We start from the raw sequence: 16,960 nt of genomic DNA on the forward strand, positions 1-16,960 counted from the left end.
CTGTTTATTACCGCCGATTGGATTCGAACTCCCGTTCTCACGAGCGAGAGTCCAGCACCCTGCCGACCAGGCTCTCCCGGTCCTATTTATATACCTGAGAGATCAATATACCACAGAGCAGCGACTCCTAAATAGTGTTTCGTGGAATCCTAGGGTTCCGTAAAAGATTCACAGGGGTTCCAAGAATTTACATTTTTAAACCAGTAATGATTTTTGAAATCTGTAATTATATTTATATCTAAACAACAAACTATAATTTATTTGATATTTTGATTGTTTTTATAAAATTATTTAAGTAAAATGCCAGTTAAAAAATTATGTAACAAAATTTGTAAGAAATTGCATTAGTATTTCTAGAACTTTTCAATTCAAAATAAAATGATCACAATCAAGAATGACAAATTATGTTTCTCTGATAACTATTCTCATTTTTTATAAGAGTTCTTTTCCAAAATCCATAATTCACAGCTTATTTTAATCATTTTCATTAAATGTGTGCACCAAAAACAAATTCAGAACTATACTAGATACTACTCCAGGCCTGTTAATTCAAACTATTCGACATAAAATCATATTATTTTTAAGAGTTTTATTGATAAAACGATTATTGAAAAAAAAATTATTATTCACATTAAATATTATCAAATAATCTTTCTTTGGTTAGTATCTTGACAACTTCTAATAAATTTTATTGATTTAGTAAGGGTTCCACCCAAAGATAGTTTAGAGTTCCGTTGACGTGAAAAATTGGGAACCGTTGCAATAGAGATCACTAATATTGCAAAACAGTTTTGTTTTTCTTAGCTTTGTTACAATATTTTAAACTTTTCTATCATTTTATGAATCTCGTTAAATGAGCTCTCCAACATTTTAGAAGCATCGGAACCCGATAAATTTGTTGCAAAGTGTGTTACAATCTCACGTTTCAAAAGATGTTCTATATACGTTACATTCAAGGGCAATATTTAGCACGATTAAGATAAGAAACAATTTAAAAGGCAATTACCTTACGAAATTACCGATTTAGAAGAAAATAAATCTTAAAAACATAGTTTCTAACACTACCGTTTTTTTTTTTTTTAGAAACTGAACACAATTTACTTCGCGTTCTTTAGTTTTCTAGAATTCTCCAATAAATTCTACACTTTACTGTTGATTCGACATGAATTTTAGCCTGTTGACGGATGGAACGTAGCTTAAATTCGTCCTTGCTTTCATTTATCTTTTTTTTTTGCCTCGGGGCTTTGACCTATTACTTAAAGAAAGTGTTTTCTCTCTTAATGTAGCATTTTTGTTTATATGACACGTAGTGCACAACGTTTCAAAGAGGACAATCCACATTCCAAGATTTTTATTAGAGCCCGAATTCGCAATTTTAATAAAACGATTTGTATTCGTCTTAAAAATACGAGATATCATCTATAAGATCGTCTAATTATTTGTTGCCGGCACCATGTCGAGGTTGAACAGCATTTAGTAACCAACTGTTAATGTTTGAAATGAACATCTTGCAATTTAAGTTTCTGTAAGCATGAGTTAACATTGTTATATTTTAAGTTCCATTTTTTTTTCATTATTTAGTTGAATGCCATCATGTTTGTAAAACAGCTGTTGGCAAGGTTGTTTGTTTTTAGAAGTTGTTAATTGGATTACTAATGAGACGGCATCTTCTAATATCTCGTGTTCCATTTTAAAGCGAATAGTTATCTGCTGCGAGGTTCTTCAAAACAAATAGATTAATAAAAATTTTCTGTAAGGTAGATGTATTTTTCAATTGGTGATAAATAAAGCCAACTCAATAAATAATTAATAATTTATCAAAAAAATTCTTCTTCCTTTTATTTTGAACAAATAATCTGCAATTCAAGGTTTTTCGTTTGAGTCGAAGTTTGCAATTTTACGAGTGATTTATATTCGTCGTTAAAATATGAGGTATCATCGGTAAATCTTCTCAGTGTTTGTTTCTGGCATCACGTCGAGAGTAACCCAGCATCATGTCAAGAGTCATGTCATTTAGTAACCAACGATTAACTTTTTCAATGATTATATTATTTAAGTTTCTGTAAGGCAGGAGTCAGCATTATTGCATTCTTTCAGATCATAGATTCAGTATCATTCAGTAACCATCGATAAACTTTTTCAATGAACATATTAGTTAAATTTCTGTAAGCATGAGTCAGCATTATTGCATTCCATCAGATCATAGATTCAGTATCATTTAGTAACCAACGATTAATTTTTTCAATGAACATATTAGTTAAGTTTCCGTAAGAATAAGTCACGATTATTACATTCAAAGTAAAGTTTTTTTTTTATTATTTAGTTTAATACCATCATGTTTATGAAATAGGTCTTGGTTAAATTGTTTGTTTTTAATAGGATTTTGAAGCAAACATATATCTGCTACAAAATTTATTAAAACATATAACGTAATAAAATCATTCTTTAAGGTAGATTATGATCAGCAACAGGCATTAAATTAAGCCATAACTATCTTAATTACGATAATACTTTATCTAACGAATTATGAATTTTTATTCATTTTACCTCTGAACAAAGCATGACTTTAAGTAATTTAAACGGTAGATTTTCCGAACTCTGTTCTTAAATACAAATCGTTGCAGTTCTACTTAAAATGGGTATTTTCTTCTGTAGCTACCACTTATTGTATTTTTTTTTTTGGGGGGGGGGGGAGATTCGAAGTAAATATATAGGTCTTTATATTATAAATAATTACAGTTGGTAGGTCATACATTTTGGTTAGTCTTGTTTTCCCTAAATAAATTATATTAAGAAAAAATTTAAACATATATTTTTAGAATATACCAGCCTTGTCAAATTAGTTATGCCCAAACTTAAGCTACCGCTTTTTATTTTTTTCCATCCTGTTTCAGATTTCATACGAATATATGCATGACTCGCCCGTCCCGAAAAGGTTAATAGGCATATTTGAGGTCACGCCCTCAAACAATTAAGATTGAGTTCTAGACCGGGAAGATCCTATCATTAAACCAATGGTTATTCAGAGTGGTATTTTTTATTATTATTTATTTATTTATTTCATTTTGTGCTCACTGCAGTATGTAGTTACAAAGATTTAGTCTTTATGTTAGTTTAAGCAGCATGTAAAAGTACTCAGAATGCAAAAGGTTAAAGCGTAAAAAATAAAATATATCCATCATCTTGCTCATGCAATCCCTTTCTCCTAATCAACCTCAACATTTTATATCATAACGTGTAGGAATTTTCAAAAAGTTTTGAGAGTATGTAACTTAACACTTTAACTTTTAAAACAATGAAATCTTTTCATCACATTAAAATGATCAGATTCACTGAATTCCGAAACGTACTTAGTCGAGTATTTGGGTCGAAGGAGTTAAATACGAATCCGTTAGTTTTGCTTTTGGTTTTGAAGCTTAGAGAATCACTAGTGAAAGTTTATAACATCACTATAAACAATTTTCATAATTATCGGACTGCAAAATTTCACTAATTTCATAGATTATTTTCGAATGGTAGTGTGACAAAAAAAAAATTTTTTTTTCCATATCTGATAACAAATTGCATATCTGACAATTTTTTCTCAAGCTGTAGTAAAATGACAATTGAATTACAATTGTTAGCAGCTATATTTTATATTCATTTTCCCAACAACTAAACGTTCGTTCGTTCGTTCGTTCGTACGTTGTAGTGGAACTGGGCGTTTGAAGCCCTACGGCCCTTAGCAACTAAACAACCTTATCGTGCCTTTATATGTATGTTTAATTTGTTCAGATAGATTGGTAGTGAAAATAATTTTAAATTATATTTATTAATTCAATATGTGAAAAGGAAGCAAAAATTTTGCTACCACTTATATATAAATTATTTATAAATATAAATTATTTATAAATATTATTTATAATTTTAAATTAACCATAGTACACATATTCTCACATTCCTTTAACTCACCCTCCCCCCCTTTTGTATGTATTCCCAAACCCAAACTGTAAATATTCATTAGTGTTTATTTTCCCATTGTACTTTAATTTTACCTTTTTCCTGTACTTTTTTATAACTTGTAATTTTGTTATTACCTAATAATGGCAAAGTGCCATTTTTTCTTTTTCATTTCACGAACTCCATTTTGCTCCCCAAACTTTATTTTTGCCATGTATGTTTCTTTGTCTAATTTCAGGATGAATGGGAAAAGGGCCGTAAGGCCTCAGACGCCCAGTTCCATTACAACGAACGAATTAACCATAGGGGCAATTATGTTGGTAAAAAAGATGTCAATTATGAATAATTTTCAAATCACCAGGCCTGTTTATATACAGATATTTTAGACTAAATTAAGGTTGTATTGAACTTCTCTAGTTCGAAAATTTTACTTGGAAGCCGTTATCTTGATTGAAATTATGATTAATCAGCATTAAATGCATTTGCAATATTTCTTCGTCGTATTAATTCGGTAATTAATTCTTTCATATATATTGTTAGTTAAAGTTGTGAGTTTCAAATGATAAAGTTTCAATATCATTTAATCACTTCTTAACTGAAAAGAATACAACAAAAAAACTGTAAACAAACATTTCGTCAGAAATTACAATTTATTTAAAACAATAAAATTTTAACTGTTCAGTTTTAAAATCTAGAATAATCCTCTTACAGTGGCTTGAATCAAAATATATATCATTTCCTACTTGTAATAACTTAGTTTGTATGGAGAATAATAGCTTCCATACGTGACAGGTTCGTACTGCAAAGTGTTATAAGCTGGCAGATATCCGTAAGAAACAGGAACCGGAGCAAAAACTCTGAAATAATTTACAAAAATATTGTATAGTTTATAAAATATTGAATACAGCAAGTTTGTTTATATGCATGCATATATAAATTATGTATATATTATAGATAATTCATATATTCTGATGGGTGATAAAATATTACGGACACATACTAACTCTATGAAAACAATTTTTCTTTGAAAAGCAAATGCTTTGGAAGATTTTACGTGGTGAAAGTGCATGCAAAAAGCATGCTTGAAGTTTTAAGGAATCGGGCGGCTCTCTTAACCCATGCAAACTTCCCATCGACCAAAATGAGCATAGGAATTTCAAGGTTTCTTTCCTTTATCAACACCATTATTATTCTAAAAGCATTCTTATATAAATATCACAATCCTAAAGAATGATATCAAAATTACTGGAATTATAATGATTTTAGAATGGCCTCTCCTCATTTTGGTCTATCCGAATTTTGCATGGGTAAAAAGGAGACCATTTCTAAAAGCATCAAGCATAATTTTTCAAACTGTGCCACCAGTTTTACCCATGTAAAATCTTTCAAAATATTTGCTGCTAAAAATATATTGCTTACATAGAGTTAGTACAGAAGTGCTCATATTATTTTGCCATCCATCTGTACATTATTGTATTTCAGAAGACCTATTTCAAACTTTCCTTGCCTTGTAATTTTTCTTTGCAAACTCCTTAGCCTTGTAATTTTGAGCCCAATTCAGAAGACAAGGGAACTCCTGGATCAAGTATTGGGCGAAAGTTACCTTGGTAGAGGACGTTTTGAGGGAACTAACCCTTATTTGCGTGACATAGAGTGGAAAACAACGAATACCTCCCACGGTTAGTCTGACGGCAAGGAGACTCTCAAGATCCGTCTACCACTGAGGATATTTCATGTCAGGACTGTGGAAAGCACTGTCATGTCAGCACTGTGTCGGTGCAAGACTGATGCGGAATTCATATCTCATATCGACCAACCGTCGCTGGGATTCGAACCCAGTTCACCTCATTGAAATGTGAACGCTCCATCTCCTGAGCCATTGGGGCTCTCTGAGAACTATCAGTGACGGTCTCAGTAACATCCCTGAGGATTGTTGTTGTAGTTCATTTACGTCGCAATAGAGCTGCACAATGGGCTATTGGCGACGGTCTGGGAAACATCCCTGAGGATGATCCGAAGACATGCCATCACAATTTTGATCCTCTGCAGAGGGGATGGCACCCCCGCTTCGGTAGCCCAACGACCTGCACGCGAAGTCGAGCACTTTACGGTAGCAGAGTTTAACGAGTACCAATACCGCACACCCTCGGTCCCTACGCAGACTGATCTAAGTGGTAACCCACCCGCACCCTGACCGCGGCCAGTGATGCTTGACTTCGATGATCTGCTGGGAACCGTGTCTTAACGATCAGTCCACTGCGGGACCATCCCTGAGGATGATTCGGAGACATGTCAACACAATTTTGATCATCTGCTGAGGGGATGGCACCCCCACTTCGGTAGCCCGACGACTGAGTGCAAAGTCGAGTATTTTACTGTAGTTCTGTTTAACGAAAACCGATATCGCACACCCTAAATTCCTTCGCAAGCTGATCAAATTGATCACCTACCCGCTCAGTGTCCGCTATCAGTGATGCTTGACTTCGGTAATCTACTGGGAACTGTGTCTTACTATCTGTGGGACGTAGTCTAAATTTCAAAAAATAATAAGTATTACTTCACGAAAGTTTAATTCCAGTCCTTATATTGGTTATGTTCCATATTTCATGTTAAGACGAGTTTTTTTTAACAAAAAAAAACACTTTCTCCGAAAATTTTTCTTGAAAAAGTAACTAAACTTAAGAACATAAACGGTAAACGTCAAGCAGCTTTTCTTTAATAACTTCTTACCTCTAAGAGTTTTAATATTTTTTGATTGGTTTATTTAAATTGATTATTTATTTAAATCATACAATCTTAATGTAATATTGATAACATCTTTATTTTATTATCATTAAGAACGCGGATCCATGTAGAATTTAATAGGTGAATTTGCAACTCAATCCCCTGCTCGCTAATGCTCGTTAAACCTCAGAAGAGTTGATAACGCAATACGCAAAAAATTGCCAAACAATTCTCTCTATGTTCACAAAATTATAACGCTTCTTCCGAACACAGTTATCGTCAGAACAGTAGTAAAGATGAGGCATTTGCTTAAGTTTCACATTTGTAGAAACCCACTCTTGTTATTTTTGGTACCTGGAAGCTAATTTTCGGAAATTCGACCATTTTATTATCGAAACTTCAATGACCTTCCATAAAATATCTAAGTAAATTATGAATAAAAAAGAAAAGAGACTAATATAAAATTTTTAAAGTACTTGGACTAAGAAAAGCAATGAATAATTCGGTTAACGTCAAACCGAAAACCATGCACTTTCGTGATTAATTTCTAACACCAACAAAAAAAAAATCCCCCCACACATCTTTCTAAAATGATGAATCTAGCATATTTCATTTTTACTTAGAAAAAAAAACAGAAGAATTATTTTTTTGTTTCTTCATCCGCCTTTAAAACATATCTTTTAAATTTTTATTTTATTTTATTATTTTATATTTAACAGAATACTGAGACAGCTACATAATAGCTGTTAACCTACAAATCAATATGTTGCTATTATATAAAGAGGTAAGAATTTAGAGTAATTAATTGCATCTACATACATGATAATGGCGATTAAGAATAACGTTTCGAATACGACCGTTTAATAATAGTTTAAGTTTTTCATCATATTTCTTACCTTCGTGCTATGTTTCTTATGGGTGCTCGATAAATAGGTGCTGGAGCAACTATAGAGGGAGCTGCAATGATTTTTGGTGATACTACAGGTGAAACAGCTGGAGCAGCATAAGATTGGACAGAAACGTCAGCGGGGTTTTGGTTTGCAGTACCTGGCTCGTTGGTTTGGACATTAGCATGGAATCCTGTTTCATCGGCATAATAATCAACAATTCTAGCTCTGCCATCGGCATCAGTCACGGTGTAAGATCCAACAACTCTACCGGATCCATCTGATGTTTCCTGTCTCGAACTGCCGCCACCAATCGCAGGAGCATTATATCCAAAGCTATAAGGCTTCGATTCTTTGACAACGACAGGTGCCTAATTAGGAAACAAATTATAAATTATTTTTTGCAAAGGATATTATTCTATTATGAGGGGATTGAAAAAGTAATAGGCAGGAGATTCGTATTGACAATTTTGAGAATTTAAAAACAATAGTCTTAGAAAAGCCGTTAACATAATACATTTATTTTCCCTTTGAAAAGCAATTTATTTAATAACGATAATGGTAATTATGTATAAAACTTAATATTGATGCGTACAAGTGCACATAAAACGTTTAAAAAATTTTAAGCTTTAAATTCTAAAGTTTTCGGCATCTCATAATAAAATGACGATTTTGAGATTTATAATAAAATGCTTTTCACATACAATGCTAAGTCGAATTTAAAAGATTTTTCTTTTTTTATTCCCTTTGTTCTATGCAAATTTCATTATGAAATGCTTTATTGAAAGAATCTCTAACAACAAAACCAACTTTACGGTGGAAGTGGAAAATTTCAAAACTAAACTTTTTTGCAGTTACTTTCCAACTAATTTTGTCAGTCACCTTTTGGCTCAATTTAAATTTCCAGTTTAAATTTAGTTTTTGAGATTTACATTGCTGATACTTTATATATATACTTTTGAAGTAACTCTTTCTTTCGAAAGATACTATTTGATTCTTTCAAAAGTCAAATTTTCTAAACTGTTTAAAAACAGTTACAGGAAAAGGACTTGTTAAAACGTATACGGTTAGGATTAAGAAAATGAAACAGAAACAAAAAAAAAATATTTTCGATACAGCGATGCACTTTACTTTTAAAAATATGGGTTTCATGTCTTCAACAGTTTTACTTTGATTTTATGGTAGGGATAAGTATTTAAAAGGAAATATTACTTTAAGACGATAAATAATAAACTATTTTAAAGTTTAAGGATGGAACGACATTCATTCCTCTCCCCTTTTAGTTTCGGATGGGAATTAGCATCAACAACAACAAAGTTTAAAGATTCTTATAAGTTTAAGGCTTACCACATATTTCAATGGTGCTGGTTGAACATAAAATGGTCCTGGCTTATACACCACAGGGGTACTCTGACCGAAGACAGCCAGTGACAGTAAGACCAACACCTGCAAAATAAATAGTATTTCTATTTAACCCCTTAACTGTTGTTTATAAATTTAACACAGTAAGAAGGAAAAAAAAGTAAAAGAAAAAAAAGAAAAGTAAAAAATACTTGAAAAACTTGTTAAAATACCAACATCGTCCCTCGATTCAAATGATTCAGACCCGGTTCAATGCTTTATATATATATATATATATATATATATATACATATATATATATATATATATATATATATATATATTTATATATATATATATATATATATATATATATATATATATATATATATATATATATAATGGTGCTGTGTGTGCTATAAATATATATATATAGCACCATATATACATAATGGTGCTATATATATATATATATATATATTAAGATCATAACTTCTATTCTGACAACCATTTTTCTAAAGCATATGATTATTATTTATTTAGATAAGAACCGTGGTGGCTCAGGGGATAGAGTGTTCACCTTCCAAAGAGGAGAACCAGGTTTGAATCCCAACTATGGCTGGTTGATACGAATTCCGCACTTTGCTATCACTGGTCAAAATGCTGATGTAAAATATCCTCTGTGGTAGACGGATCATGGGTTAGAGTCCCCTTGCCGTCAGGCTAACTGTGGGAGGTTTTCGTGGTTTTCCTCACCTCGTAAAGCAAATGCGGGCTAGTTGCATCAAAAAGTCTTCCTCGAAGACAAATTTCCCCCAATACTTGAGCCAGGAGTTCCCTTGTCTTCTGGATTGGGTTCAAAATTACAAGCTTGCGGAGTTGTGATATGAAATCCGAAAACTGGGTCGGCTGTTCAACGACGATTATAATATTAATTTAGATAGTTAGTATAAGTCTTTGACACTCAGAAAAAAATATAAAAAATGAAAAAATTAAGTTTCCAGTTTATATCTTCTTGAAAAATGTGTACGACAGAGTATGAGAGTGTAGTCAATGGGTAAAAATACACGAAATGCAAAGTGTTATGTATTATTCGGTTGAAAGGGGATAAAGCATACCCAAAACATCTGTGAAAAAAAGAATTGAATTCATATTTTTTCAAATAAATAAAAAAAATAAAAAATCAATAAATATAAAATAAGTGTAATGAAAATAGGATATGGATTCAAATAATAATGTAAATACTAAAAACCGCATTACATAGTTCAAATTATTTTGAGAAAAAATATAAAACACTTTTTTACATTAAATGGCAACTAAAATTGCATTTTCAAAGGCAACTTATTTTGATATACTTTAAAATAGTTCTACTAAAGCGGTTAAGCATAGTAATGATTCAAGAATACCTAAAATTCACTACCGTAAATAATTTGAATTTTTATGATAAGTATATGTATTATAATTGGAATTACGAATTTGCAAATTGAAATTGTTATTTTTAAAATTATTTCCTTTCAAAGATTCATGAAGAATCGAAATAAATTTCTAAATATCAGAATCATATTCAAGATTTATTATACTGAGTAGGTTCTTAAAACCTTTAGAACTGATTCAATTAAAGCTATTTCTATTTAAATCTTCAATAATTTCGTTAATAATAACTTTTTGCTGTAAATTTTTATAATTTAATTTTTATTACAATATATTAATTTTAGTTATGCTTATAGTTGATACAATTATGAATAACATTTTGAACGATTTAACTTTATGTCTCAAGTATACTGTATCAAGTATCAAGTATACTACTTGAGGTACTTATTAGTACCTCAAATAAATCTTCACAGATAAATTTTATATTTTCATCTGTGTAATAAAGTTCTTATAAAACTAGAGAAATAAAACTCTTTTTCAGAAATACACATTTATATCTCAACTTTTTGTTGACGCTTCTTATATTTTAATCTTATACTATAGGTATTATACAATAGTTAATGCAATTAAAATTATTTTCTGTCAGTAATTTAATAATACTTAAAATATCTTACTGGTGTTAGTTTTTAATTCTAAAAGTACTTACTGTTATCATGCTAAATCCGTTGTAAATACTCTAAATCAAAGATAAGTTTAGTTCGAAAATTTCGGAATCTAATAATGTCGTAGTAAAGCCTACACCCAATCTTTATATACTCAAATACTTTCCTTACATTTTTTTCACGCCATTTTTTATACATACCTGAACTTACCCATTATAATCCGAAGAAAAAGCTCAAATATCTCATAAATGGCCCTGAAATGTCACCAAAGCTAAGTAATTATTTGCAAAAAATTTAACTCAACAAAAGGGTGTAACGAAAAAAATTGTTCTATAAACGTTTATTCGAAAGATAGGGAGATACTGCTATCTATTGTCAATTGCTTATTAGTATTTTACCCTAATCCAGTTATGTTGTCCAAGATGTCAGCCCACTTTGTCCACCACTTTGACCTCGGTGTGTAGAGATTAGTGGCTTTTGTTTAAGTGGGAGATTGTCTGAAAATGGACAAGGACATGAGGAGGATTGTTACCACAAAGAATCCGAAGTAATTTATGGATTGTAAGTTGGCGGTATATCTTTAATCCACTTTATTAAAATATGTATTTGAAATTGGCACATTTAAATTTCTCTTTTTGTACAATTGACCTACGACCGAAGATGACATTTTTAAAAATAAAATGTTTGCCATTTGAAACTTCAATAACTTCTTTTTAGAAACCTTAACAAGTAGCTTCTATGTAGCTTAGCTTTCCGTCAACAAAATCAGATTTAAATCGAAGCTCGGAGCGAAACTTTTTTCGAAGAATCTCAGCTATTCTATGAATTACCACTAATTAATGGTTCTTTTAAGCAAGGGAGAAGTAGATATTCACCATCTATCCTTTAAAAAAACTGCAGAAATTCTTGAGGTCCTCTTCTGACGTCATAGCATTGACTTGATTATTTCTTTTTTTTGACGTTCCGAGTTTGTTTGTAAATACTCGGAATACTCAGTTGTGCTGAATTTTATTTTTGTGTCGTGTTATTGTGAAAAAATGTGTTTTTCGTATTTTAAAACATCAGATCTGAAAAAAAGTTCTTTGGGAAATTATCCTATATTGATCTGCAGTTACTTGATCGTTCAAATGTGGATTGACACAATTTAGTTTACACCAGCGAAAATTCTTCTACCGGAAGTTGAAACAGCCCCTACAAATATCGCCCCCTACCGTGGAGAAAAGGAAACGCGGTCGAAAATAAGGAGAATAGTTGTCGAAAAACTTAACAAGGAAGGGAAAGTTATTTTAAATATAGTTAAAACTGAACTGAAAACTTTTAAATTAAATTGTGGGTTTCGACAGATTACTTGGAATCCTGCTGATAGTCTGCATTAGCTAATCTTTCAACAGGGTGCTTGGGGCCGCTTAAGGCCCTTATCACATTCATCATGATTTTTTTAAGTTGTAGTGAGAAGCATTGTTGTAATTTGAATGCATAGGTAGTAGAAAGGTGACATTTTGCCACTACTACATAAGTACAATTTTTACGGTTTTTCGAACTTGGAGGGTGATTAAGTTGCCATGAGTCGTATTCTGATGTCTTATAGAATTGGAAGATAACATTGAATTTGACTTTGTTGAATTGTTGGGTCTGTAAAAAAAGATTTAAATTTATTATTTAATGAAGATTTAAAAGATTTAAATTTAATTTTGTAACATGCTGATGAAAGCAATCAATTTTTAGATCGCGATGTATGTCATCGTTGAGCAGCTCCTATTAAACAGTTGGCGTGAAAGATATTGGCCATATTGCATAAAAGAGAATATAAACAAAAAATGGAAGGAAATATATATATCTTAATTAAAGATTTAATGTAATTTTTCTAATATCATCGTCAATTTGAATATAATAAAACAAATATTAAAATTGCAAATTATGTTAAAAATTTATGTACAAGCTAGTTCCTTTTTTAAGTACTTTGTTGAAAGTCCATGTTCCACAGCTTAATGATTAATTTTTTACTTCTATTGGAATTGTTTTAGATGTTTTTTTATGTTCCATCTCTATTATTTGTCAAAACTGGTGACTAAAAGGCTTTCGTATTTTTTTTTTCTTTTGTGGTAGTGTTTCTGATGCATCTTTTATCGCATAGCAGGCATTAGGTAAGACTCATTTATTTTCTATCAAGTTGGCAATTACAGTTTTTAATGCTTCTTAACTTATACCCGATAAAATGGACAAACATTTTCCCTTCAGCTTTCTTTGCTGAATCAAAATGATTTTAATAATGTATATCGCTTTTTCCACACAAAACTCCTATATTTAAAGCGGCAATATATATATATATATATATATATATATATATATATATATATATATATATATATATATATATATATATATATATATATATATATATATATATATATATATATATATATATATATATATATATATATATATATATATATATATACACTACTGGCCATTAAAATTGCTACACCAGGAAGGAATGCAAATAACAGAATGATATTTATTGGGCACATACATTATAGTGGACGAACAAATTATTACGTTTTCAGAATATTTGGATGTATAGGTCCTGAGGGACCAGTACTCAGAGCATCCTCCCCTGCTGCAATAACAGCAGTTATTCTGATGGACAGCGAGTCGAACAGAGATTGGATAGCAAGGACGGATGCAGCATCCCATGCAGCTCGTTTGACAACCATTGACCAGACGCTTTCAATTGGTAAGAGATCAGGATAACGTGCTGTCCAGGGCAACATGCTAACATATTCTGTGTCAGGGCAGGTCAGGATAGTGTGGACAACATCCGGTCGTGTATTGTCCTGCTGAAACGTAGTGTTATGGAGGCCTCGAAGATATGCAGAGCAACTGGCCCTAACTCATCAGAAATGTAACGCTGCTGTTCAAAGTGCCGGCAATGCGAACAAGAGGGGATCCAGACGTGTATCTAATGGCACCCCACACCATTACTCCAGGTGATGAGTCAGTATGGCAATGTCGAATACAGGCTGCCAACCCGTTATTTTTAAAGCAGACTAGTGTGTATATATATATGTTTATAAGCGTAGGTCTGCTAACTTCCTATGCTTTTTGAGAAAATTTCTTCAAGTTGTAGATAAATTTTACGGTATTATTCTTTATTTTGTAACTTGGATTTAAAGTTATTTTCCATACCACTTAATGCAAATAATTTAAAAGTTTATAAAAAATGGTACTTTATTCCAGTTCTCTCGTAGTAAAGTTTTTTTTTATATGTTGGCAAAATTATCAAGCATTCTGAAAGATTTAGTTTTTAACTGTCTACCAAGCTGTCAAATATCTTGCAAAAAAAACTTACTTTTGGCAGGCCTGTACATTTTTTATTCTTATATTCGCAGTGAATTTCCAAATTAGTTCTTCAAATGAATAGCATTTTTATAAAAACCTTTATTCCAGTATTTAAGAACGTGATATTTTGACTAATTGACCTTTTATATATTTCTTTAAATAATTTTTAAGCGGTTGTGGAATTTATTTTTTTTTAAATTTTATTCATTAAAATATCAAGGAAATATTTCCGTTACCGTAAGGAAAACTATTTTTAGAATCTACGGACACTCCGTAGAAGTTATAGAATATGAGATGGAAAAAACTTCGTTAATTTTGCATACATCCATTGATATTATAAAAAAACAGCAGTATAACCGATATTTGAAAATTAACGAAAAAAATCCTCACAAGTAGAGCACGTGATTAGTTTCTCAATTAACATTTTTTCTAACTGTTATTTTATCAGTTCTCTCTTTAGTCCTTTAGACTAACATAATTGTTTTAAGCAAGAATATTTTATACAATATAATACGAAATACTACTTTCGCACTATGTCATTAATGCGTATCCTTGAATTTTATCATAGATAAAGTCTTACTTTTTAACCTGTAAGCGAAAAAGATATAAAGTTAATTTGCATGACTTAATCTACATAATTATATCTAGAATACTTTTTACAGAGTTAATCTAAATGTTAAATAACGGAACATTAATAATGATTTTTTATGATATGATCTTCTAAGAACTTGTTTGTCTATAGTTAATATTCGTGTTTTTACCCCAATTTCAAACTCCAAATATTTTTTTTTAAAAGAACAAGTACCACTTTTTTACTACCACTTCGCATTCCAAACAAACGAAGAAATAATGTAAATCACCTCATTTCAGATTTTCATTCAATGGTTATGTCACAGCTGCTAATATAGAATACTTGCTGCAGGAACATAAAAATTTTTAACTTTTTTTAACTTGGAAAAACTGGTCATAACTGGATATAAATTAGAAAAAACCAACATTCGCAAATGAATTCAGAAAAATATTTTCAGAAAAATATTTTATAAAATGGTAGAATATTAACCATTGAAATTTTCTTAATTTTGATTGATTGGTGATAACTCTTTAAAAGCCTTCCGCGTATGGTACAAAGAAGAATTTTATACAGATGTTCAATTAACACATTGCGAGCAGGTCACGTAAAAATACGTTTCTGAAATGTCTACAATCCACACAAAAATTTAAAAAGTGGTAGCAAGACTAACTCTTTTCCGCTCTGCTTTTCACAAAGAAACTATCTATTCGTGATTACCACAAATATTAATGATTCAGTATATAAGTAATCAGTACTACAATCACTACTCGTAATTTTTTCTTAATTGAAGTTGTAGTTATAGAAACAAGTTTGTTCCTGCTTTTATGAAATATCGTTTACCACCTTTTTAAAATTTTAATTTCTAATAGCTGTGTAATACATTTTTAAAAAAAGTTTCCAGGAATTGCTCAAAAATTAAGAAATGCCTTCTGCGGGGGATCATCGGGGAAATATCTCAATCCCAGTGAGTTCTATTTTTATTTTCAAGACTCTCAAGTTAAATTCACTGAACTTTTCAAAGCAGAATTTTACTTAAGTTAAATTAAATTATATTAAGATTTATTTTCTGATAATATAGCCAATTTATGCATATATATTTATCAACTTATGCACGATAAATTATTTCGCAAATTGTATTTTATTTAATGAGCAATATTTCTTTGATAAAATATATTTACTGCATTTTCTCCAAATATGTTATTTTATCATGTATCAAGGTATGATTTCTCTATATTCATCAGTTATGTCTTTCATTTTTCAAAAATCAGTATTGTACATATCAAACCATGTTTTATCCTTATTTTTAATTTAAGTCGACAATCAGTATTTCTATTGTTATGTAAAAACGTCAATTTGTCATACTGAATTTTTTCATTTTTTTATTATTTCACAAGCAAATGGCTTGATTTTTTTATGGCTACCACAATGTTTGCCAAATCAATGTATTTTACCTTACTGTATGTAGTTTAATGATGAATGGGATAGGTGCCCAGTTTATTTAAAGAAAGAAAGAAGAAGAAAGTTTCCCGCGTGTAATATGTTCACACTTGGGAATAAAATTTTTGAATTACTGCGACTGCTTGATGTTACCTAATTCGAATGTGGGTATTTCAAATCTAAAATTAGTTTTGATTGCGAAAGCTAGAGTTTTTTTTGAAAATAATATTATTAGTTTAGTTTATTTTTTGTTTTAATGTACAAGATTATAAAGAACGTATAGGCTTATACGGGGCTGCTAACTAATACGTTTTTTGTGAAATATTTTATAGAGTGGTAGACAATTAAAAACTAAAGTTTTCAGAATTTTTGGTAATTATGACATTTTTAAAAACTTTGCCTCGAAAAAGCTGGATTTAATATAAACTTTTTAATCGTTTACATGCAGAGGTGTAGAAAATTACTTTAAATTAAATATCCAAAACAAAAATGTTAACTTGAAACATAAACTTAACTAGCACTTGAGGAAATTGTTCCAAAAAGGGTAGAAACATAGCAATCCTAGGTTTATAAACATGCATATACACTTGTTTGCTTCTTTAAAAGTAACGGGTTTAGTTCATATCAAAGACAATTACGTCAATAGATCATATAATCAGCAAACATTTCACCGACAGATTATATCACCG

General features: G+C 30.6%; 1 protein-coding gene across 1 annotated transcript; it reads right to left on the reverse strand.

Moving 5' to 3' along the window:
- Positions 1 to 4,570: 4,570 nt before the first annotated feature.
- LOC107436550 (uncharacterized) lies at positions 4,571 to 11,104 on the reverse strand. The gene is made up of 4 exons (XM_071181359.2): positions 10,969 to 11,104; positions 8,898 to 8,996; positions 7,560 to 7,921; positions 4,571 to 4,796 (listed from the first exon to the last, which is right to left on the reverse strand). The coding sequence occupies exons 1-4, from the start codon at positions 10,975 to 10,977 to the stop codon at positions 4,679 to 4,681; spliced, it is 588 nt and encodes a 195-aa protein (XP_071037460.1). The 5' UTR covers positions 10,978 to 11,104; the 3' UTR covers positions 4,571 to 4,678.
- Between the last annotated feature and the right edge of the window lie 5,856 nt (positions 11,105 to 16,960).

Source organism: Parasteatoda tepidariorum, chromosome 8 (genome assembly GCF_982258835.1).
Source record: "Parasteatoda tepidariorum strain Cologne lab strain chromosome 8, Ptep-v5.0, whole genome shotgun sequence".
Classification (NCBI taxonomy): Eukaryota; Metazoa; Arthropoda; class Arachnida; order Araneae; family Theridiidae; genus Parasteatoda; species Parasteatoda tepidariorum.

What these genes read in the sequence shown, in the direction of transcription:
- LOC107436550 (XM_071181359.2), bottom strand. An exon ending in CAGCACCATTGAAATATGTG is followed by an intron (nt 7,922 to 8,897) that starts GTAAGCCTTAAA and finishes TTTCCTAATTAG; the next exon opens with GCACCTGTCGTTGTCAAAGA. An exon ending in ATAAGAAACATAGCACGAAG is followed by an intron (nt 4,797 to 7,559) that starts GTAAGAAATATG and finishes AAATTATTTCAG; the next exon opens with AGTTTTTGCTCCGGTTCCTG.